The 25,805-nt window shown below is 44.0% G+C and overlaps 1 protein-coding gene across 10 annotated transcripts in view; it reads right to left on the minus strand.

The window, feature by feature from the left end:
• The window catches only part of celf1 (cugbp, Elav-like family member 1), a 41,912-nt gene that overhangs the window by 13,531 nt on the left and 2,576 nt on the right, over positions 1-25,805 (minus strand). For 5 of the 10 annotated variants that reach the window (XM_076286693.1, XM_076286691.1, XM_076286698.1 and 2 more), the window contains exons 2-10: positions 25,419-25,463; positions 16,244-16,366; positions 8,606-8,793; positions 8,122-8,204; positions 5,573-5,621; positions 4,930-5,064; positions 4,724-4,803; positions 2,272-2,433; positions 362-431 (exon numbers count right to left, since the gene is read on the minus strand). In XM_076286693.1, coding sequence (XP_076142808.1) covers positions 362-431; positions 2,272-2,433; positions 4,724-4,803; positions 4,930-5,064; positions 5,573-5,621; positions 8,122-8,204; positions 8,606-8,793; positions 16,244-16,347 — 871 coding nt within the window. In that variant the 5' untranslated portion in view covers positions 16,348-16,366; positions 25,419-25,463. The remainder of the gene's footprint in view (positions 1-361; positions 432-2,271; positions 2,434-4,723; positions 4,804-4,929; positions 5,065-5,572; positions 5,622-8,121; positions 8,205-8,605; positions 8,794-16,243; positions 16,367-25,418; positions 25,464-25,805) is intronic. The other 5 variants (XM_076286695.1, XM_076286694.1, XM_076286701.1 and 2 more) reach the window with 2 other exon arrangements.

Genomic DNA, 25,805 nt, shown 5'->3' on the forward strand with positions numbered 1-25,805 from the left:
GAGACAGACACTCAGAGAGGCAAAAACAGAGAGGGGAGTGTGGGGAGGGGTGTAGATAAAAAGATCTAAAAGAAAAACAGATCTGGAAAGAGATAGATAGAGAGATCAAGACAGCAGCAGAGAGAAAAAAAGAATAGAACAGGGAACAAAACAGAAAGAAAAGAGCAAAAGATAAAGCGAACAAAAGCAATATAAAGAAATGAGAGACTGGCAGAGCAAAAGAGAGCATGGGGGGGGGTGGCATGGTCTACGCTCCGACACACTGAAGGTTAGGGGGGGGGGGGGGTGGGGGGGGGTGGTGTACGCTCCGACACACTGAAGGTTAACTAGCGGTGTTGGGGGGGGCAGGAGCAGGCCTTACCTGACATGGGGTGCAGGTTGTTGAGTGCATTCCCAGAGGAGGCAGACTGTTGCAGGAGCTGCAAATAAAGCTAGACATTACACCAACACAGAGAACACAGAGGTCAGAACTGCTGCCAGGACTGTGATAACTGGAAAGAAACAAAGAAAGAAACAAAGAAAGAAACAGAGAGAAAGAAAAAAAAAAAAAAAGAGAGAAAGAAAGAAAGAAAGAAAGAAAGAAAGACAGAGCAGGAGGAAAGAAAGAAAGAAAGAAAGAAAGAAAAAATGAATGAAAGACAGAGCAGGAGAGAGGGAGACAAAGTTGGAACAGAGGTACAGTAGAATCACACACAGAACTAAGAGGGTGGGGGGGGAAAAAGACACACTCAGTGGGAATTATGTAAGGAAAACAAGATGGTGGAGTAAGTGGAGCCTCGTTGCGGTGAGATTTTATTGGTGTTGGAGAGCACTCGGGGGGCGAGTATGAGGGCTACTCAAGACGAGAGGTGGACTGAGGGAAAGCGAAAGACTCAAAGAAAAGAACAGTTTCCACAGCACACCCATGGAGCAGCACTAACACTTTAAACCGGGCCCAGCATCAAGGCTGCACGTTGACAGCTTCTCACTGGCTGCAGAGAGTCGTCACTCACATCAGCACCAGAACGAGCCAATCAGAATTGCATCTCAGGAGGTAGATTTTGCTTATTTTGTTGTGAGAGCTGGGATGGGGCAGCAGAGATATGAAGGCCCTCATGCAGAAAACACTTCAAAAACACAGCAAAGTGAGTAATGCAGCACCACACACACACACACACACAGGCCAGATGGGAAGGGGGGCAACGGGTATCAGGCATATGGGCTTCAATAGTTCTGACTTTGTGTAGCATCAAATGATAGATGTCAAGACAAACTGTGCCTTCTGTTGCAAACATGCTTAGATCCTGATGCCATCACTGAGCGTTTGAACTGGCCACAAACACATGCAAGCTCTATCAGATGTCAAACAACAATTGTAACCCTGGCAACTGTCTTCGACCACTTGTCCAGAAGCAAACAATCACAGTTTGTATTACGTTACACATGCTGGGACCAAATGTCATAAGCACACTATTTTCTCATTGTGGCATTTCAGTGGTCTGAGTTCAAACCCTCTGTGCCAAGCTAACACATCCTGACCGTGCATATCAGGCAAGCGCTCACAAACTATCCTCACATGCTTATGTTAGCAACCAGGGGCCAATTGGCAAAAAAAAAAAAAACTGAAGTTGGTTACTGGCCATGTGTTTTTTGTGTGCCTTTTTATGAAGCATAAAACACTGCATCTGAGCCTCCATGATCCAGTTTTGCACAACTGATGTCTCTCACTAGAGGGACACCCTGTAAAAGCACTAAAGTAACCGATTTCAGATGCCATGCTGTGCAAATCGTGATGCACAAGCGAGGAGGAAACATTCTAATGCCTGGCAGAGATTCCTGTTTAGGGCCTAATTCCATTTCAAATAGGTCACTTTAACAGGTAAACATCAGCAAAGAAAACAATAAGATGCTTTCATGTATTTATTTATTTATTGATAGATCCATAGATAGATGGATAGATAGATAAATAGACATCAGTCACTAAGCAAAATATGATTTACGCATCAGGAAGCTGTCAACTACCTTTTCATGGAGTGTAGTTAGATAATTGCTAAGAATGATGTCTTTACAACTGAAGCATTATACTCACTGAAGAAGGAACCCTTGAATACAGTAAGTGGGAGTGGAGGGTCTACTTCCAGGCAATCAGTCCTTAGACTCAAGAATGGTGTACACGAGTAAAGTGTAATGTGTGTGATTTGGGGGGTGGGGGTCAGGGATTACTCACGGTGAGGTGCATCTGGCCTGGTGTACGGGTGAGCGATTGAGCCGAGCGGGCTGAGGGGGACTTACTGCGAGGTACTGGGGGCCCAGCGAGTTGAGTCCAGCCAGGTTGCCCCACATGGAGGCGGCGTTGAGCTGCTGCATCTGTTGCTGGAGCTGCTGCGCCATGCGCTTCTGCTCCTTATCCTTCTGTGTGTCGGCAAACTTCACCACTATCGGGGAGGAGCAGCCCTGCGCATGCACAAAGCTTGTGTAAACACACTGACCATCTGACCAGCTCTAGACACACACACACACACAAAGCTTGTGTAAACACACTGACCATCTGACCAGCTCTAGACACACACACACACACACACACACACACACACACAAAGCTTGTGTAAACACACTGACCATCTGACCAGCTCTAGACACACACACACACACAAAGCTTGTGTAAACACACTGACCATCTGACCAGCTCTAGACACACACACACACACACACACACACACACACACAAAGCTTGTGTAAACACACTGACCATCTGACCAGCTCTAGACACACACACACACACAGCTTGTGTAAACACACTGACCATCTGACCAGCTCTAGACACACACACACACACACACACACACACACACACACACACACACACAAAGCTTGTGTAAACACACTGACCATCTGACCAGCTCTAGACACACACACACACACACACAGCTTGTGTAAACACACTGACCATCTGACCAGCTCTAGACACACACACAGACACACACACACACAAAGCTTGTGTAAACACACTGACCATCTGACCAGCTCTAGACACACACACACACACACACAAAGCTTGTGTAAACACACTGACCATCTGACCAGCTCTAGACACACACACACAAAGCTTGTGTAAACACACTGAATACCATCTGACCAGCTCTAGACACACACACACAAAGCTTGTGTAAACACACTGAATACGATCTGACCAGCTCTAGACACACACACAAAGCTTGTGTAAAAACACTGAATACCATCTGACCAGCTCTAGACACACACACACACACACAAAGCTTGTGTAAACACACTGAATACCATCTGACCAGCTCTAGACACACACACACACACACAAAGCTTGTGTAAACACACTGAATACCATCTGACCAGCTCTAGACACACACACACACACACAGACACACACACACACACAAAGCTTGTGTAAACACACTGAATACCATCTGACCAGCTCTAGACACACACACACACAAAGCTTGTGTAAACACACTGAATACCATCTGACCAGCTCTAGACACACACACACACACACACACACACACACACACACACACACACACACACACACACACACACACACACACACACACAAAGCTTGTGTAAACACACTGAATACCATCTGACCAGATCTAGACACACACACACACACAAAGCTTGTGTAAACACACTGAATACCATCTGACCAGCTCTAGACACACACACACACACACACACACAAAGCTTGTGTAAACACACTGAATACCATCTGACCAGCTCTAGACACACACACACACACTAGGGCTGTCACTTTTTTTGAAAAAATCCTGTTCGATTTTTGAGATTGTAAAATCGATTTTTTATGTCTACAGACGTTTCCATTTTCAACGCCAAATATAGGCCAATCCACAAACAACTAACAGGCATTAGGACGAACGTTAAGAGGGCGCTTGTAGACGCAAGCCAGCAATATTTCTGATGATTTATTGGCGTGAAGTTTCATGCACAATGACAAACAGAAGTGCAACATTCTCGAAAACCAGTAAGCCGAGTGGATTGCCATTACATCAGTGACATGACTGCAGGCTTCAACGTAGCTGTGTCTGTGTTTACGATTAGAAATGTCAAACAAATTTCGCCTAAGTAGAACTCGATTGCACAGTTTGCGTAGCCTACCGCTTTGTTCTTCTCCATAGTTTGATATGCCAAAAATCCCAAGTACTTCCACATCTCCTCAAGTTATTAGGGCCTATCACTCGTCTCTCTACATGTCGCACAGGTTGATTGTGTTGTCCTCCATTTTTCGGCAAAACAAGAGCAGCACAGCAGCTGATTGAAACAGCTGTTCCCGATGCATAAAATTGGTCGGAATTTTCTTTTTAGCTTTCGCAATGCTTACTGCACTTCGGAATTCTTTTATATTCTTGTTTGTGAATTTTGTTACATCTATCTTTTTTATTTGTTTATTTCGTTTAAAATTAATAGTGTAAATATTTGGTTAAAATTCCCTATTTTAGTTTTCGAAACTTGTGTTGTTTGGTCCAATCGATTGTGCAATCGATTTTCGAACGTAAAGTGACAGCCCTAACACACACACACACAAAGCTTGTGTAAACACACTGAATACCATCTGACCAGCTCTAGACACACACACACACAGTGGCCCTTTTGCAGGACTTCATAAAACATACTTGTTATGCAAGCAGACATATCAGGGGTGCAGACAGCAACAACAAGAGAGAGAGTAGAGTGACAGAGGCGAGGTCTTTACCTCCATGGTTTGGGACTGGTGCATTGATTTGATGGCTGACTGGGCCATCTGTCTTGCTGTGAAGGTGACGAAGGCACAGCCTGTGACAGGTGAGTGATGTGTCAGTGTGTGTGTGGAGAGAGCCTCTACATGTTACCCCCTTCACACCCCTCACAGTGTTATATTTACTAAACAAAAACTGGAGTGTCTATAGAGGGAAGCAGTACCGCGGCTCAAGCCATCAGGTCCTCGCAGTATCCGACACTCTTCGATCTGTCCGTAGGGCGAGAACATGAGCCGGATATCGTTTTCGTTGCACTTCTTTGAGATCATGCCGATGAATAACTTCCTGTCCTCTACGGCTGGGGAGACATGGGCACAGAGGGCAGAAGAACTCAGACCATGTGCTCGCAGCATTACAACCAGCACAAATTACACTAAATACAGCTGCAAAATGCAGGTTCATCACAAAAAGTGGTGGTTGCCCTCTGCAGAAAGCTGTGCCTTCCAGAAGCTACGAGGTGGCTGAAATCATAATAAATGGCCCTCAAAAGGTCCTGCAGAGACCATATGATTAAATGTCCAAATTACCCACCTAATGGAGCATTTGTGAACCATGCCTCGTGCAAATGGAAACCACTTTGTATAGAAAAGAATCATTTTGTGTTTCAACACTACAAGTCATGACTATTATGCTAATGCTTTATAGAAAAGATATATCAATGAATTACGGTTGACTGCGTACCAGTTTTCAATGATTGAGGGTAAGAGAACTTACTGCTTCTGTCCTGACCTCCCACCTGACTTCCCCAGTGTGTGTGTGTCTGGGGTCCCCACTAAGGGGCTTTTGCAGACTTCCATTGCACTCACCGTTGTTCTTCTCGCTGTCAGCGGGCTTCATCTGGATGGGGTGATGCATCTGGGAGGAGAGGGAGAAGGAGGGAGGGTAGAAACCAAGAGAGAGTGAGTGAGTGGGGGTTTGAGGGAAAAAAAGGAGAGAGAGAGAGAGAGAGAATCAGAGTGAAAGAGAAAGGGGTAACAGAGGGTAGGAGGGAGCGAATCAGAGCGAGCGAGGCAGAGAGCAGTAATGGAGGAAAGGATGTGATCATGAGAACATGACAGGAAAGGATGTGATCATGAGAACATGACAGGAAAGGATGTGATCATGAGAACATGACAGGAAAGGATGTGATCATGGGAACATGACAGGAAAGGATGTGATCATGGGAACATGACAGGAAAGCGATAGAGAGACAGGAGGAGAAGGAGAAACGAGGGGGTGGAGAGAACAGTTAGAGGAGAAGTCAAAGGTGCTGCTCTAGGGGTCTCAAAGGACCACACGACTGCACCCTGACACCCTGATTATCAACCTGTCAGGGTGGCAGATGATTTAATCTTTCCCTCAGTGTGTGTGTGTGTGTGTGTGTGTGTGAGTGACTATGCATGTGGGAGTGCATACGTGTGCCAGCCAGTGTGTATGTGTATGAGAAAATGAGTGTGTGTGTGTGGGTGTGTGTATATATATATATATATATATATGAGAGAATGAGTGTGTGTGTGTGTATGAGAGAATGAGTGTGTGTGTGTGTATGAGAGAATGAGTGTGTGTGTGTGTATGAGAGAATGAGTGTGTGTGTGTGTATGAGAGAATGTGTGTGTGTGTGTGTGTGTGTGTGTATGAGAGAATGAGAGTGTGTGTGTGTCTCTCTCTGTGTGTGTGTGTGTGTGTGACTATGCATGTGGGAGTGCATACGTGTGCCAGCCAGTGTGTATGTGTATGAGAAAATTAGTGTGTGTGTGTGTGTGTGCGTGTGTGTGTATATATGAGAGAATGAGTGTGTGTGTGTATGAGAGAATGAGTGTGTGTGTGTGTGTGTGTGTGTATCAGGGATGGAAATTAAATATTTTTTCTACCTGCCACTGTGGCTGGTGCATTCCAAAATCTACCAGCCACTCAACTTTTTTACCAGCCACTAGAGAAACGGCATGAAAATGTGATATCATGATTATAGTAGGCTACCCAAAATGATTACGGTAATCGGCATTATTGCAATATGACTAAAATGTGCTGAGTTTTGCCCTAAACCTGTCCTCCAAAAAGGTCAACAGAACCACATTCATATGCCATAGTGTCTTGTCATAAAAGTGGTGTGGCTCCTTTAAGACTCCGTTTGTGTGAGTTCTGGAGCATCCTATAACCCAACTCTCCAACTTGATGTAACTATAGTGTACATCATCTGATTTAAATATTTACAGGTATCAAGGCTATATTTAACATTTAGCATTTATTTTCTATTTGGCCCGTAATGAAATCATGCACTGAACAATTTAAGCACAGCTCAGCTTTAAGAAACGTAATATGCATGCTTAGCATTTTGTGAAACTACATTGGAAAAACTCTGGTTGTACAGTTATCTAGGCGATATTATTAAAAAAAAAATTGTATTTGGCCTTATCATATATGACAAAAGCCCAACGTTGGAGACCGTGTAGACATTTGCTTCAATTTCAAAACCGGATTACTCGGGAACGGCTATAACTTGTATAAGGGAATGCTTTACACCTTTGCGTTCGGTAAGTTCTGCTGTTTATTCTGATACGGTTTGTATCAATAGATGTCCGTCTGTCTGCCTCATAGGTCTAAATAGCAGCGTGTCGCGGGCCGGATTAAAATGCCTACGGGCCAATTCAAAAGAGAACTATTTAGGTGAGAATATTAGCCTGTGAAGATATAACGCAGATCCACAGATCTCACTAGATTTATGTCTATGCAGTCATCCTGAAATAATCTAGCAGTGGCACATGAAAGCATAGTGACAGTTTCTTAATGGTAGTGAAGTGAAAGTGAAGCGTTGCACCAGTGCCTATAGGCTATGCTGCGGTGGCGGTTCTACGAGTTGTAGAACTTCAAATCAGCACGATTTACCCTTATAGGCTGGTAACGTTAGGCTACATGATCCCTACAGACACTTTCTTATTTTTAACCGTCAATAAGTATGAAAATTAGACCGGATCTGACTATTTGTGGTACACTAGCTCTACCCGCCACAGTGGCTGGTAAATTGACCAAATTCACCCGCCAGCGCACAAAACTACCCGCATTTGGCGGGGGGCGGGTGGTTAATTTCCATCCCTGGTGTGTATGTATATATATATATATATATATATATATATATATATATATATATATATATATATATATATATATATATATATATGAGAGAATGTGTGTGTGTGTGTGTATGAGAGAATGAGTGTGTGTGTGTGTGTCTATGAGAGAATGAGAGTGTGTGTGTGTGTATATGAGAGAATGAGTGTGTGTGTATATGAGAATGAGTGTGTGTGTATGAGAGAATGAGAGTGTGTGTGTGTGTGTGTAGAAGTGTGTATATGAAATGAAAAAATGAAATGTGCATTACCCCTGGGAGTATCTTCATGTTGTGAAGGGCGTTCTGTGCTTCTAATGCAGCTTTGCGTGTGTAATAGGTGATGAAACAACAACCTGCAAGTGGAAAGGTAGAACAGAATTACGATACAGGGTAGATCATGTTTGGAACCACTTTTAGAACCATTTAACTTTTTCCCTTTGACGTGACATCCATGATTATGAGAGGATGAAAGATTACACATAACTTAAGTTACATGCTGAAGTTATTCATAAACAAGTAGGCTAAATACTGGACAGAGATTGCTTTTGTCAGAAACTGTCCACTTAACTTGAAACCTGCATTTTAATGTTCAAAAACTGATGGGGACAAAACGTACTTCCAAAATCTCATTTTAAATTCCTCAGACCTAACGTGTCTACTACTGATATCCTAATAATCTACCTTATAATCTAATAATGACCTAACGTGTCTACTACTGATATCCTAATAATCTACCTAATAATCTAATAATGACCTTTGCTCTGCGGGGGGTTCTGGCTGCGGTCGCGGAGCACGTTGATCTCGTAGACTGCGCCGTACGGCTCGAAAAGCTCCCTCAGCTGGTCCTCTGACCAGGAGCGCGGGATCTGCCCCACAAACATCTTTATGGCGTCGATGTCCGGCTGGTCCGGATGGTCCAGGGTCCCGTTCATCTTCTTTGATCTGGACACAAAACAAAACAAAAACAAAGCCACACTCCTTCAAGCAGAGGACCCACATACATACTTCTATTCCCTTCTACACGCTGGTGTATTTGCTTGTCAAAACAAGAGCATGAACACAAACATGCTGAGGCCTGTGAGAAGAGTAAACAAATAGTGTAGGGTAGAGATTAGAGTAAACAAATAGTGTAGGGTAGAGATTAGAGTAAACAAATAGTGTAGGGTAGAGATTAGAGTAAACAAATCAACGTGATGCTTGTGTGCAGACAGAGGAGCCCAAGAGCACATTTTCAGGAGGCAATGTAGACATTAATTCAAGGGACGATGGATGGAATCATTACAGGCAGCCTATGGAAGTACTCTGCTCTTGCCAGGAAACATAATAGCCCTCAGCTCATCCTCCAGGCAGTATACTGTACATCATGACGACATACTCATTAGTCTGTAAACAAATAAACTTGAGGCCGCATATCTCCCTGCAGAGGCTTCCCGAAGCCTGTTGTTATGAAGATCCCTTTGAAAACCACAGACAGACTTCCAGGCACCCCAAAGCTCCAGCTTTACAACAACGAAAACCAACTGACAGATGAAGCGTCCCAATTGGCCTACTCAGTAACCCACCAACACATCCCGTCCAGCAGGAAGGGTTTCCCTGTGGCGGCCGCAGGGGCCTCTGCCTGGTTCAGTTCATCGCTGAGGGACCCAGCCAGCATGACACGAGCAAAGACATCTCTGGAGCTCCATCAGCTAGAGGCAGGGGATCTCTAATCTAAGAGGGCTGACTGAGCGCTTCTGTCTGTAAACTACTGCCTGTGGTCAAACTCCCTCCCCAATCCAGGAGCTCAATGAGTTAGAGAGTAAGATGTGAGAGTGCTAAATCAGGCAAGAGAAGAAATGAGAGCGATGGGGATGGGGGGGGGGTGGAGAGAGTGGAGTGGACACAGACATTTCTAAGATATGATGATGATGATGATGATGATGATGATGATGTGGAAAAGGCAAAAACCAGAGGAAAAAATCCAAAACAAAATGACCACAAAGGGACAATTTCAACAAACTCAGAAAGGGGAGCACAGAGAAAGACAACAGGCAGATGTCTTCAGCATTGAAATAAGTCGGTAAATACGGAGAAAAAGTGTGTGAAATTACCACCCCCCCCCCATCTTATTCTGAATTTCTAATCAGCAGAAACTGCAATACTATAAGGAGCCCTTATATCCACGCAGCGGGTTGATGCCATACCACACGGTCATGGAAAATGCTTGCAGCGGTTAATTCTAGTCCTCCTGCGACAGACAATGGCACCGTCATTTGATACTTTGAATGAAACTGAAACCAAATGATTTGGCCATTAAATCCCAAAGTATCAATAGTCACTTCTAAAACCTCGAGGGGTGCTCCGAATTTGAACTGAACAAAGGACCTGCTGTATTACTTTCAATTCTCTCAGAGCCAAACACAAAGAGGAACCAGCTCATGATAATGTCTCCACTGAGTTAGAGCTGCTGCCCTCTTGGTTAGAGCATATATAAGAATATACAATATCTACAAAAATAGAGTGAAAAGTCAATAGAAAGATAAAATGAGCAGGAACATAAGAATGAAATGTTTGGTAAAGCTAGGCTACATGAAGATTGCAACACTGAAGTGTGGCAATGCATTGTGGGAATATAGCCATTAGCCTCCTCACAACACAGAGAGAACACAACAACCTCTAACATTTTTATTCAACTCACACACTCCATCAGCAAAGAGAGACATCCATCTTCTCAAGACTGAAACTGAAACTAGTGGAGTGGTCAGTGTGTGGCCACACTCAGACGATTCTGCCAAAGTGCAGAAAAGCTGCCAACATGGTGCACTAGCAGTTTGTGGTAGAGAGGCATGTCGGTGGCATGTAATTCTCAACTAGCTGAATCACATGACCACAGTGGCACGAGGTTCAGACCTGGCTGTAAACACCATCTGCTGGGACACACCAGCAGCGTCCATTACTGAGGTCAGAGGAAACTCCTGTCAATAACGTGTAGTTCAACAATAGGAGAAATAAAATAAAAGCCATGATGCACAATATTGGATATAAGAACACACAACAAAACAGGTGTCACCACTGGTGTCTCTTTGCAGAGAATCAAACAAGCGTTTTCAGCTTAACAATGGCTGACTGAATTGCTTTGGTCTAGTGCAGTCTGCCATCAAGGCGGTTGACATGGAATGTTTGTTTGCCTTGAAATGACACCCGTTTGGACTCACCCGAAGTACTTTAGGGTATACATACTTTTCCAACGGCCTGTGTAACATCCCAATCTCACACCAGGCGCTACAAGTGAGGCTTGGAAAACTAGGAACCAGACAAGCAGCCTGAACCCACTGGTCAACTTTAGCTCAACAATCTCTGCTGAGAGAAGTCTGTGGATTCAAACTAAGCAGACAAAAAAAAAAACCTTCAGTTCAACTGTATTGTCTATCCAATGCTAACAGAAAGCTTCAGTTCAACTGTATTGTCTATCCAATGCTAACAAGAAGCTTCAGTTCAACTGTATTGTCTATCCAATGCTAACAGAAAGCTTCAGTTCAACTGTATTGTCTATCCAATGCTAACAGAAAGCTTCAGTTCAACTGTATTGTCTATCCAATGCTAACAGAAAGCTTCAGTTCAACTGTATTGTCTATCCAATGCTAACAAGAAGCTTCTCAGGAGGAGGTCATGGTGCTTACCACTGAGAGCAATTTTTTTCCACTGAGGCCAATTTGCTGAAAGTGTACAGGATGCATCTCTGTTTGTTTAGCAAGACAAGCTCTCTGCCCTCCACTGTGTTTTGTGACCTCTCTTGTATGGACACGCTCAAGTCTCAGATAAAACTATTTTGCAGCATCCTTGGGAACAACAATGGCCACCAGCTCCATTATGATGCAAAAAAATGTCAACTACTCAATTAAGTGACAAATCATTGCAGTCAGTGCAGGCTCCAAGGGTTAAGTCTTCCATTTTAACAAACCCTCCATCTGCCCTGAGAGACAAGTAAACCCCACACACAAAGCTTAGCTGTCTAATTTGTGATAGTTTAGGACTGTCTTTAAATTTCTGTATAGCCCCTTTAAAATCCCTGAAATGATCTCTGCCTTAAAGAGAAACTATGCAGCATTGGCAATTTTTTCGCTGTTTTTGCTTATTTTTCGCTGTCTCTGTCATGACGAATGTCTGAGAAACTTCATCGGTACCTTGTTCTAGCCGGTGCCTGGCGTGTATGTGTATTTAAATGCAGTAAAACAATTTGTTACACTCGTTATAGCCCCGCCGTTGCGACGGTGGTTTTTCCGCTCACAGGCGCTAGGGGAAAGCGAGACAGCCACCATTCAACCCAAAAAGTGTCATATAACCATTCCAATGACTCTGAAGCTGTCTAGTTAAGGTAAATTAAGCTAAAAAACCTGCATATTAAGCTAAAAAACCTGCATAGTTCGCCTTTAAATCTACGTGTGCCTTCATAAGTACTACTCTGCTGTCGTCAGGCCTGTGAGCGGCGTGAACCCGAGCTGACCTCCCGTGACCCGCGACGTCCGGCCTTTTCCCATGATCGCACCCTCCAGCGAGGGTTAATCTCTCAGGAAACGCACACGTCTGAAAACATCAGCGCTCGCCCATCAACTTCTCTCCTGCTCTCTGGCCCACAAGGGGTCCACAAGAGAAAGCCAAGCTGCATCAGTGTCATCCTTAACACACTCAAACAAAGCCCATCTATTTTAAGAGCAATAGGGCACATTTAAAACAGAACTATAGCTGCATTACATCCTCTGACTTAGTCGTCGGGCAGAGAAATAATTATCGGAAAATTGTACAAGTCAGACAGTGATTTGTCCAAGTCATCTGAGCTTGGATTGTTAAGGCTACTGCAAGATACTCAATACAAGTACACCATGCTATCCAAAATATGATTCCCCTAATTTATTTTCTACAGATCACAAAAAGTTACAGAGCTCTATATACTAATTTCACTCACAATTCTGTATGGCCTGTGAGGTGTCCAAAAACAGAGTCTGATTTTTTATCTTTACTGACACATATTAGTTCTGAAGGAAAACCACAGAAATAAATGGGAGAAAATAAAGCAACAAAAGGTACTCACACTGGACTTGAATTCAACGTACAATGATCCACCATCATCTCAGGCAGAAAGTCGAGCTTAAAAGAGGACATTTTCAGGAGCGTCCTTTCTTCACCACACACCACAGGGAAAAAAGGTCTGTTCAGACTCCACTACGATAGTCACACTTGTCCAGGAAAACACACGCGCACACACACACGCGGTTTGTGTAGTAATCACACTTTGCTCCGTAACAGCACTCTGCCACAGCAGTCAGCTCCGTCGCTTGCAGGCCACTGTCACCTTCCCTTTTGGGGTCACCACCTGTGGGGCGCTACGCAGGAGAGGCTGGGCTTGCTGGCCGTGTGGACGCCTCATCGAGGCCAGGTCAGGAGAAAAGATAAACACCCCCGGGGAAAAAACAACAAGCCAAAACAAACAAAGATGCACCTGGAAAAAAAGCTTTCGTGCTGTGGGAGAGAATTTAAAAAAACACCTAGAGGAGTTTTTATTTTTTAAAAAGACGAGAGTTTAGAGGGAGAGGAGAGAGACGATGGCGTAAAAAAGCTGGCACTGTGGTGGAACACAACACACGTACACACACATTAAAAAAAGGGCCTTCACAGTGACGGCAAAGCGGCATACACCCTGGGTGTGGATTAGGCTGGGGGCGAGTCAGGCCACTAAATGCAGTGGTCCCGGGGCACACAAAGGAAAGTGCTGATGGCCAGGGGCTTTTTTGTGTGCGTTTCTCCTAGCCCAGCAGAACGAGCTGCCGCGTCAGATAAACGCCGTGTCAGATCCATGCTGATAAGAGTCGCTGACGGGACGCGGTGAATGGAGCAGGGGCGCGGGCTGCTAATCCCTGCCTCCATACACACCCAACTGCCCCCCTCCTCTCTCCGGTCCTCTCAACAACCCTCTCAATAAAGCACCCACAACACCCCCGCCTCCTGACAAAATCAAGTTCCGGCGCAGAGCCTGTTCACACTGTTGTCATGGGGAGAGCGAAGGGGTGGGGGGTGTAGGGTGCAGTCAGTAGGGTAGGGTGGGGTGGGAGTGGCCAGCGGAAGTCATGTGCCCCATGTGGGTTTTTTTTGCCAGAGAGAAAATAAAAGCACCACAAGATAAACACAAACAGCTTTGGGGCCGACCTTTGCAACGAACCTGTCCCCCTGGAGTTACATCAGCATGTCACGGCTCACAACAAGCATGTGTCTGTGTCAACTGGCATCACAACTAGTACAGATCAAAATAGCATCAATATTCACATGTCTGGCATTTACAAAGTCACTCTCATACATGCCAAAGCTCTTCTGGGCAGAAAGGAACACAGATGCAAGCCTGTAGTAGACAGTAGTCTGTAAACTGCAAAATGTGTAAGTTAACTGATGGCAGGTTTGAGCCATGTTCTTTTCAAAGCAGTACTCTACAAGACCCCCTCATCTTTATGGTGGTGATGTCAATCATTTACACACATGATGGTGTCCAGCATCATGTGTGTACATGATTGGACATCAAACTTCATATGTAAATTGTTAAAACAATGTCTATAATATTTAAATGTTAAAGCACTGTCTATAATATTTATTTAAGATTTACAGCTTTGGACAATGTCCACCAATCTGCAAAAAGTAACAACTACTGTATGAAACTATGGTTACGGTGGTATGATGAGAACACCACAGAAGATTCTTCACATGACCACACAAAAAGCTAGTTTCACTCAAAAAATTATCATCTTCATCCATGTTTGTGATAGAGGCTAGTTTTGACTCTCTTTCTAACCTAAGCTGAGGTTTCACAAAACACAAAAAAAAAAAAAAAAAGTACCAAAAAAAAAAAAAAAACTTCTCAAAAGTTACACATGGCATTTCAGCTGACACTGAATTGGATTTGAACACTTTGGAAAAAGTAATACCACCTCACTTTAACAGAAGATCCCAACACGTGCTGTCAAAGCTGTTACATGACTAAGCAAGACGACCCCCCCCCCCCCCCCCCCCAACGATCAGGTGCTAAATTTCAAGATTTCACACACACATAATGCAAGACTTTTCCACAGGCGTCATAAGGAGGGCTTTCCTACATGCTGGAACATGACATAGTCCTTCTGATCTCCCTGACAGTGTAACAGCAGCAGGAAGTCAGGACAGAAAAAGGACAATCAATGTGAACTGCTATGATTCAGATCACGTATTAACATACAACTTGGGGATGCCAATATTCACAGCTGCTTCATTTCATACAAATGTCACTAGAAAAAATGCTCATATTAACATGGCAGTATTAATGCCATGACAAAATAATGAAAACAATAAGAAATTTGTTGGGAGGCAGAAGGAAATTTTATTGAGGCGGCCACCTCGCAAATCTCTATGCAGGAAAAACCCAGCACAAAAAGGTGCATGTGATGCATCTTAATACCGTAGTTGTGTTCAGTTAAAAACAAAACAAAAACAAATTGCAGTGTGCATTTTCTGCTGAGTGCAATTTGTTTTTGTTTTGTTTTTGACTGAACACAACTACGGTATTAAGATGTATGACAGTATGAGGTGTTAACTTTGTGTAACTGTATTTTACTTCGTAAGATTTCACTACATCAAATCATATCGTATATCACCATTTCTGCACAACATATAGAGATCAGCGCTTTCTAGTCGTCCAGCTTATAATTCTTATAATTACACTTATAATTCTTAAAAAAAAAAAAAAATTATATATATATATATATATATATATATATTTATATATATATATATATAATAGCCTGTGTGTGTCTGTGTCTGTGAAATTAGATGACATTGTATCATGCTAAGCAGGCTAAGTGATGATTATGAGCTAGTTCTATCTAATCTGGGAAATGGTCTAAGCAGAGTTCTGTCAAACATCCATTACATTTGACTAAGCTTATAGACACCATCATTATTTATAGGTCTCATATTAAATCTGACTAATACCAGATTTCTACAGGAGTTATTAAATAATCAGTCCCAGTCTTAATATAAGAAGGTAATCAATGTTGGTCAAGACTGATAACCAATGTTGGTAAAGAACCTCAGTAATTGAAATGGGCAAGCGGAAGCTTTAGTTAAGTCCGCTGGTATCGTCTGACCCACACAAAACGCAACAGGTTCCTCGCAGGCACGCATACGAGTGTGTAACTCTCTTAGAATAGACTGACTGTGTGTGTATGTTGGCACAGACAAGTGTATTCGCTGACAGAGGGCCAAAGAGAGGAAGATGATGAGATTGCGAGTTCGCCTTGGCAGAGACGGTGTAACTCCCATGGGAGGAGTGGAGTCGAGCGGAGAATAGAGGAGCTAGGTGGAACTAAGGGGGTGGGGGGGGGGGGTGCGTTCTTACCCGCCCGAGGCGGCAGCCTCCAGGGCAGAGAGGGGTAGCTCGCACTCATGCTGCCCATGCTGCTCCGCAGACAGGTACAGGGTTTCAGCCTCCACGCTATCCATCCAGTGCCCTTGACAATCACTACAGGGAAAACACACACAGAACAGGTACAGGACGCACACATCAGACGATGGACAAAACACACAACACAACATCACATAACATAACACAAAACACACACACACACACACACGTGAACACACACACACACACACACACACACACACACACACACACGGGAGACGGAGTGAGAGATTGAGAGATGGAGAGATGGAGGATGAAGGGAAGAGGAAGCACAAGAGAAAAGAGGAGATGATGGGGCGATGGCACAGGGTATAAACTCATGCAGGCAACAGCACAGGAGGGCAGACGAGGGACGATGACTAAGAGCGGGCTGATTACTGACAAAGGAACAAGAACAATTGAAATACAGGCTTGACCAATGCCCCTGGGGAGAGACAGAAAGAAAGAAACACACACACACACACACACACACACACACGTACACACACAGTTCAAACAGATGGGCAACGACACACTGGCTCAGTTTTCAGGGGGATTAGGATGCAGCCTGAAACCTCCACATTGAGAGTCCTGCGCAGTCCAACAGATTTACAGGCATCAAAAACACTGACCGATAAGGAGTGTCTGCACCGTGTCTATTGATCCCTGCCACTATCATTTTTAACCAACGTGCCCGGACGCCCCCTAGCCCAAATTAATGTCCAGTCCACAATGACAGCAGTGAAATATGAGGTCTGGAGACGCGGCCCATTCACCCCCTAATCAGACAAGGGATCTTCAGATAAACCGCATCCTATTTAGAATGCTCACTGTGCATTCTCAGCTTCCCGCAAGGGCTTCTTTATTCTACATTCATACAGTTTGACCATCTGTGGTCATGTATGTGTTCTTGATGTAACCTTAATAAAGGCTGAAACATCAGTCTTTAATAAATATAAAAAGACAGCTCTGTCTTGATTACTTCCTGCCAGCACCTCAACTTGGTTGTGCAGTCCTCCTCCTCGCTTTTTCAAGACACAAACCTCTCCCCATCAAACCTGCAGGGACTTATTTACATAACATACAACAGCATGTTCATGTTGCAATGTGTTTTACAGTCAACACAAACTCTTCTGGCAAGTCTCGCATGGTATAGCAAACAGTGTACAATGCAGAGCAAAGTTCACTTCTTCAACCTTCTACTGCAGCACACGCAATGTGCATCCCATCCCACGCATAAACACCCACCAATTTCCACCACACACACACGCTCACACACACACACACTTCACTTCACTCGTCCCATCCTATCTGACTAGGTACAGCTGTGAGTGCAAATGGGCATGCTGTATAGATCTGCAGAAACACTAGGATTCAGGGATAACGTCGCCATCACAGGGAACTGCATTATGTTCTCTCTCTACAGACCCACAAATCATAGGGCAGAAAAATTACATACAGAGCCTACGGAACAATTTCAGTTATAAAAAAGAGAGGCATGAATAGATGTTTTAAATGGACAGCCATAAAGCTCTACCTGAGGAAAAGGTATATGAAGCTGAAATATCTCTGCAATTAATGTGCGCATCACAAAACACTATTAGACCTGAATGAAATGTGATGTGCCGTTCTGTACTGCAGCAGCAGCAGCCCTGAGAAATTCACTGCAGTAGTAAAGTGGATGGGGGGAAAGATCTGGTCCAAAGTAGCCCAGTTAACAGTGCAGTAGTAAAGTGGATGGGGGGAAAGATCTGGTCCAAAGTAGCCCAGTTAACAGTGCAGTAGTAAAGTGGATGGGGGGAAAGATCTGGTCCAAAGTAGCCCAGTTAACAGTGCGCCAGGGAGTGCAAATAAGCACAAACAATTGTGCTGAGGCAAAAACACAACACTGCCTTTCTGAGTGGGGCAGACACACACACACACACACACACCTCCAACAAGCAGGTCAGGCAGTTTGCAGTATTAAAGTTGAATGAGGCACAGCTTTTCCAGGCCTTCCTACTAGGGTTACAGTGCTCTACTGGTCTGGGAACCAGGAGGGAGCGTTGGTATGTCGAAAGCCAAGTGGTCAGGTGACTCAACTCAACAATGTAAATAGTGTACACATCTTCTGCACATACACACACTAGGGATGCACCGATCCGACGTTCTCAGTCTCCATACCAATACCGATGCCTAGGCTTTGTCTATCGGTCTCCATACCAATACCGATGCCTAGGCTTTGTCCATCGGTTGATACCAATAACGATGCCTAGGCTTTGTCTATCGGTTGATACCAATACCGATGCCTAGGCTTTGTCTATCGGTTGATACCAATACCGATGCCTAGGCTTTGTCTATCGGTCTCCATACCAATACCGATGCCTAGGCTTTGTCTATCGGTCTCCATACCAATACCGATGCCTAGGCTTTGTCCATCGGTTGATACCAATAACGATGCCTAGGCTTTGTCTATCGGTTGATACCAATACCGATGCCTAGGCTTTGTCTATCGGTCTCCATACCAATACCGATGCCTAGGCTTTGTCCATCGGTCTCCATACCAATACCGATGCCTAGGCTTTGTCCATCGGTCTCCATACCAATACCGATGCCTAGGCTTTGTCTATCGGTTGATACCAATACCGATGCCTAGGCTTTGTCTATCGGTTGATACCAATACCGATGCCTAGGCTTTGTCTATCGGTTGACACCAATACCGATGCCTAGGCTTTGTCTATCGGTTGATACCCGTTATCGATCCCACACCATTGTTGAATTAATAAGCTGCATACCTCAGGCAAAGTTTATACAGATAAGAAATTAAAATGACATTGTATTTGGTTAGAGTGTTTTGCGTTGAATCTCACGCATAAACGTGTAAATTGGCGCATTATGGCTCAGTCCTTGAAATTGAAGTAAACGGATCGACCCATGGATCTGCCCAATTTTTGGGGCCTAGCCTATATCCGATCTTAATATCAGATTGGCACCCCTAATATACACATACAAGAGCACACACACACACACACTTTTTGGCCATGTTTCAGGGTGTGAGTTTACAAGAGCAGTTCAACAGCTGAGCCCACGGAGTATGCAGCCGTACTCCTGTCCCGATTTACAGCATCAGTTTACTGATCACACGACCCTTCAGCCCGTCTTCATGGCCCACAAACACACACACACGTACACACACACATACACACAGACGAGAAAAGAAAAATGCCCTATTTATAGCTCAACCCAGAGGGAGAAAAGGGTTGGGATGGTTTGCGAGAACTCTCCACCTTTCAGAATGCCAAAGGTCAGTCTCCTCCGACCTATTGCCTCCTCGTCACCTAGAAACTGCAGCACAAACACCCTTAATGACAGAGATCCATAGGTCCTTCCCACAACATGACAAACCAGAGGCTTTAACCACAGCACAGCAGGGCTAAGGCATCTGTACACAGACATACCAGAACTGATACCAGAACCTCTCCACCCTTTCCATGTCCATGTTTTTTGACTGACTGCCCACTACTGCTTACTACTGTTTTACTACTGTTTTACTATTGTACACAGCCTAATGTTTTCACTACTGTTTTACTGCTACACTGTTTTTCATGCTATATTAGTTTTTTATTTTACCTTCTCTACATTACACTTTACTCTGTATTAGTCTATATTATTTATGCTGGTCTCTAGACCTTACTCTTGCACTGTTGCACTAATGTTGGACTACTTTTTGCACCTTCATCATGACACTCACTCTCTTGAGCACCTTGCCAGGCACACATAACTAAGGACTATGGTTGGACTACTGTTTGCACCTTCACCATGACACTCCCTTTAGCACCTCACCAGTCCCGGCCCAGTCACTACAAGCGTCTTATGCTTGATCACCCTCAAGCCAGAGTTTCCGCTAGAAAAAAATGGTGCCGGTCAAAGTGACCGGCAGAGGTTTCGTTTTCCGGACATTTTGATGATATGCCGGTCAAATATCCTATTAACGCTTCTTAATTAGTCAAATTGAGGAAAACTGAAGACAGGCTATGTAGCTTAAAGAATGACATAATCAGTCTGTATAGAATGCAACATGTTCATTAGCCTAACTTAAACATGCCTAACAAGGACAGCAAGAGTCCGCTTCGTTTGTTGTTTTAAAAAGGCGACGTTGTTTGTTGCTGCTACCCACGTTATCTCCAGTGGTGACTGTTTAACTTACACAGATGCGCACACACAAGAATGAGTGCTCACACCACTACCCCCTAATGCTATGCCTCTATATTTGATAACAATAAATTAAGAAATGTTTCCTATTCTGGCCTGGGAAATGTTTAGTTTCTTTTTCTTTCGGCCGCGATTCAATGATACCGTTTAATTGTGCCAGAAATGATCCGCGGACCAGTAATCGCCTCGTCAAGGAGGCCCTAACCCTGCAGATCATAGACAGAGAACGCATAGGCCTACTGTATGCTTTGGGTAAAGAACACTTTGCATGTCCAGTATACACGGAGAATGACAGTGTCTTGGAGCGGCTGCACCCCCCGCAACTCCACTTCCAATTCCAATGTCACTGATTCCAACAGATACGCCCGACACTTCTGCTTTTAATCTGGTGGTGGTGGAGTTGACCAGATCATCCATCGCGTCTGGCCACGTTTGAACCGCCTCACTCATTTGTTCGTTGTTTAACATGGTCGCATAAACTGCGCGTGTTGTTTACTTTTCAAACGGTAGAGCCTGTTCATTTAAAAACATAGCCAGAGGACGTATAATATAGGCTTACATATTAAGGCTTATTCTCAAATTCAGATTGCGTTAGGGGACGGGATTATTAGCCAATTTCAATCGGACAATTTGACCGGAGAGATTTAATTTTGTCGGACATTTCATTTTTTTTTCGGCCAATGTCCGGTAATTACCGGACAACGGAAACCCTGCCTCAAGCACATTGGACTTTCTTAATTTAACTTATATAGTGTATTTAGTTTTGTTAGTTTTCTTATCTGTCTTATCTTCTACTGTCTTTATTGTACAGTGGAGTTTAGTTATAAAGTTTATACTTATACTTATGTTTACCATTTCTGCTGTAAGTGCATGTTGTGTTTTATGTCTGTATGCTACTGAGACCCTTGAATTTCCCCTTGAGGATCAATAAAGTATCTATCTATCTATCTATCTATACTGTTCACACTGATGTCTAAATCGAAAATATCTATTCAACAACCTGTGCAGACTCAATTGTGCTTGAGCAAACAATGCAGGCTGCAAATTAAATCAAGTGCTGGAGAAAGGTGGGGTGTGTGAAGGAAGGGTTCTCAATCACAAGTGTTGGAGCTTTGCTCTCTTGTCTAGAAGGAGTTCAGCGTGACTGACAGGGTTCCGAATCACAAGTGTTGGAGCTTTGCTCTCTTGTCTAGAAGGAGTTCAGCGTGATTGACAGGGTTCCCAATCACAAGTGTTGGGAGCTTTGCTCTCTTGTCTAGAAGGAGTTCAGTGTGACTGACAGGGATCCCAATCACAAGTGTTGGAGCTTTGCTCTCTTGTCTAGAAGGAGTTCAGCGTGACTGACAGGGTTCCCAATCACAAGTGTTGGAGCTTTGCTCTCTTGTCTAGAAGGAGTTCAGCGTGACTGACAGGCAAACGAGGCCCTAAAGGACACGGAAGCTAACGAGTCATGCAGAGGCGTGTGTGTGTGTGTAGTGTGTGTGTGTGCGTGTCTGTGTGTGTGGTGGCAGGACTGAACAGCCAGAGGAGGCTAAAGAGCTCACCCCCTGCACATCTGTGCGGCTATCGCTCCAGACAAACAAACGCCACCCCACCCCTCTCCACACTGGCTCAGATTAGCCAAGACCGCCAGCAAGCCTGCCCAGGAGCTGAACGTCACACAAGCACTTCTGCCCTCTGTCAATATCATCCTCACTCTAGGACTGATTTGGGTTCCGGTTTCTACGCAGCAGGCTGCAGGACTGTGGTATAAAAATAAGCATTTCAGGTGGGCAGGCAGCTTTCGGCGCGGAGTCTCTCTGCTGAGGCATCTCTGACAGTCAGGAGCTTGGGGAGCTATCAGCAGCTGTGTGAGAGACGAAACCAAATGCCTGAGCACAGAGCGCATCAAACAACAATGCAAAAACGTTCAGCGTTTTAAAAAAAATGAACCGCTTGTAAGCGCCATTGTGGGGTTTCTTTGTGCTCTCGGAGCCATAATTAGATCTCATTTCCCGGCCAGAGCAGGGAGGCGGGTGCCAGGAGAGGGAAACAGCGGGCCACGGAGCTTAATTATGAAGGGATCTCTAATCACCCTACGCCTGTGGTCTCCTGATCTGTTCAGGCCAAGAGCGAACAGTTCGGACTCCAGCATAGCAAGTTTAGTGATCTCATTCAATGCCAACAGAGGCTCTGGTCTCCCCCAAAGACCTTGGTTTTAATGCCGTCACTTTGTAGTCATTCAAATTAACAAATACAATCAAACATGCAAATCCAGATCAAAAATAATTTCTGGAATGGACTTTAATGGGCCAGTCATGAACTGTGCATATCGCAGCCCATTTTGCAGACCATGAACTGTGCATATCGCAGACCATGTTAAAATCTTCTCCTTAGGGTTGACTGAATTCCATTAATGTTGGATGTCTGGGACAGCACAACTGAGATGCACCCCTACTCACAGCAAGGTCTAATTTAATTTAGTGCAACATGCTGTAATATTAGCTAACTAGAGTTAACAACAATTATATTGAATCCCATTAGATTCCCAGCATTAGATTCACAAACTTCTTATATGATGTATCTAGACTAGAAAATTAAACTGGCAAATACAGACTTGCTAATGAGTTGAAAGTTCACAAGAGCACAATGGGTCACTGAGGAAACTGTCAGAAACTGTGCAAGCACCATGAGGGCTTAGATCTTTCCCTATTAAAATTAATTGGTCAAATTGAGGAGAGTAAGGTCAGCCAGATAACTAGCTATCATTTCATGCAAATGGACATTTAGTAGTTAGCTTAGCTAGCAAAACTACTAGGCAATGGCATTTGCTGAACAGCCTGAAGCAACCAGTAAATTCTTAAAATCAGATCACAATTAAAAACCACTCGGAACCACTTATGGCTTATGTTAAATAGCCTCACAAAGACATTTAACAATCCTGAGAGAAATTCTGGGACACCAACAGGACAAGGGCTTACTCTGATATTAAAGTCATAAATGAGAGGAGGGAAGTTCCCACTCTCATTTCTCAAACACAGTAATCTTGTGCTTTGTCTTCACACTGAAGCTGTGGAATACATTTGTTACTAGGTCACCAGGGAGTAGATTAACAGTTCAACTTTACCGTTTTACTCCAAATCCCACATGTCACCATTACGGTTCAACAGTGATAAACAGCTCAGAGGTAATGAGGTAGAAGAGCCAAAAGTCAGTCTGAAGGTGCAGGTTTGACAAACCTGTGTTAGATACAAGGACAGGCGCTGGGCCAATGATGAGATACGCGGATATTGATAAAGGCAATGCTGGCATTTCACTTATGAAGTAAATACCAACTGCCTATCAACTCTCCATGGCAATGGTTAGGCTTACAATCCCTGTGACCAAAGAGTCAGCCTTCTAATATCTCTCTGACTAGGCCTACGCTCTGCGCTGATCTCTCCATGACAGTGTTCCAGTATGTCCGAAACAATGGCTCTGTTCACCCCATGCCACCGGACCATCTACGTGACTGACACGTATGCATTCTGCAGCCACAGGTCAGACAGGGGATATGGAAGATTACTGACACATCTTCTACCAGTGCACCTCCAAGGAGGAACCAGTGACTGAGTCTTGTCTGGCTTATGCAAGCCTGCCACAACACAAACTCCTCTAACCTGAGGTGTGACCTAAGCTGGAGGTGCAGGCATGCTTGTGATGAATCCTGACTTTATGGAACAGAAGCAAAGAAAAGTGCAAAAACAAAGTGGCACATGCAGGAGTGAAGGTGTACAGTGGAGTTATGGCAGAAGGGGCTACAATAAGGAGAGCTTACCATCCAGGTCAAACCATCTGCTTCTGAAACTATTAGCACATGTCTAGAATACCTGATGACATCTAGATTAGGTAGCATTTAAAAAAAAAAAACGGGAATATGATCTCTTTTAACACGTTTCTTTGCTGTGAGTAGGGAAGGATGGCATGTCTTTTTTAGACAACTGCAGAGAGTCATTAAGATGGGTGATTAGACAACAAGATACAGGCTAATAGCGAGAGATTCAGTCTTACATCCTGTACTCTACTGTATATCCTTTTCAGTGAGCTCTACAGCTGACATTTCATTAACAATCACTCACCCCTTTTTCTCTAAATGCCAGAGCAGATAATACACTGTCCCAACAAATCTCACTGAACATAAATAAATGTAAGTAATTTACATAGCAGAAAATAGGCCTATATTGGAATGTCACCAAGTAAAGAAATGCTATTCTTTTCTTGTAGAGAGGCTCAACAGAAGTTCAGAGGTCACAGACTCAAAGATTACATCATAAGGCCTCCAGGTCCTCAGTGAAGAGGAGATAACGGAAGTGTTGCCATGCAGGAATAAAGTCCCCCCGCACAGAATGATACAATTATGGAAGCATCAGGCCGTCACATGATGGGGGGCGTGGGTGTAATACCACTGTAGTCATGGAAACAACTTGTCATTTAATTCAAGAGTGTCTCTCGAGTAGAGGCATTCAATGAAGGCACTGTTGTTTCAGGGAATGCTCCTATAAAAGGAGCTCTCCTAAAATATATATATCCCACATACACCGATCCAGGTAACCAGTGTAAACAACGGCACGATGAAATCAGCAGAACATTTCCTGAGAATATGATGTTAAGAATAAGATGTTAATCTTAAATACAACTGGGGGGGGGGGGGGGGGGTTTCAGGCGTACTTCTTGGATCAGGTCCTTTTACCAGCTCTTTTACAACCACACTACATGAGCCATCACACAGTAAGATTGATGTATGGATCAGGGAGCATTCTTGTCGAGGTCTTTGCCAAAGCTACCGATGTCATAGTCACATAATATGTCTGACAGGTGCTGGGCTATGAGATAGCCTAAATGACATGCATGATGTGAGGACTTAGACAGGAGTCGAATTCATGCTGCTGTAGTCGATTGAGCTCAACAAACTTAAGCTTACCCTGTGCTTCTCTTGTTGCCTCTGGAATAGGACCTTCTCTCAGCTCTGTGGAAGGAGAGAAAAGAGAGAAAATTCACTTGAGGGTCCTCAAAGAGAAGAAAAATTATATGTTCTATGCGTAGTAAGGTCACGCATAAAACAATAAACCAACTTGCCCACTCCACTGTTCTTTTTTTTCCCTCAGTTGAATGAGTCATGTCTCCTAAGTGCACTTTATGCAATTTAGCGTAAAATGAAGTAATGAAGATATCTAGCTGGGTCTAGCATTAGTGGGAAACATGACATTGTAATCCTTTTCTTAACCAATGCTGGGAGGCAATTTGCTCCCACATAAAATCTCAACATGCCTAAGAACTACTGGAACTGGTTGCTCAGCCCTTGTCAGTG

This window comes from Alosa pseudoharengus, unplaced genomic scaffold (assembly GCF_046254945.1).
Source record: "Alosa pseudoharengus isolate Yale_2024_CS ecotype anadromous, Long Island Sound unplaced genomic scaffold, YU_APseudo_1.1 YU_APseudo_1.1_scf_16, whole genome shotgun sequence".
Taxonomy (NCBI): Eukaryota; Metazoa; Chordata; class Actinopteri; order Clupeiformes; family Clupeidae; genus Alosa; species Alosa pseudoharengus.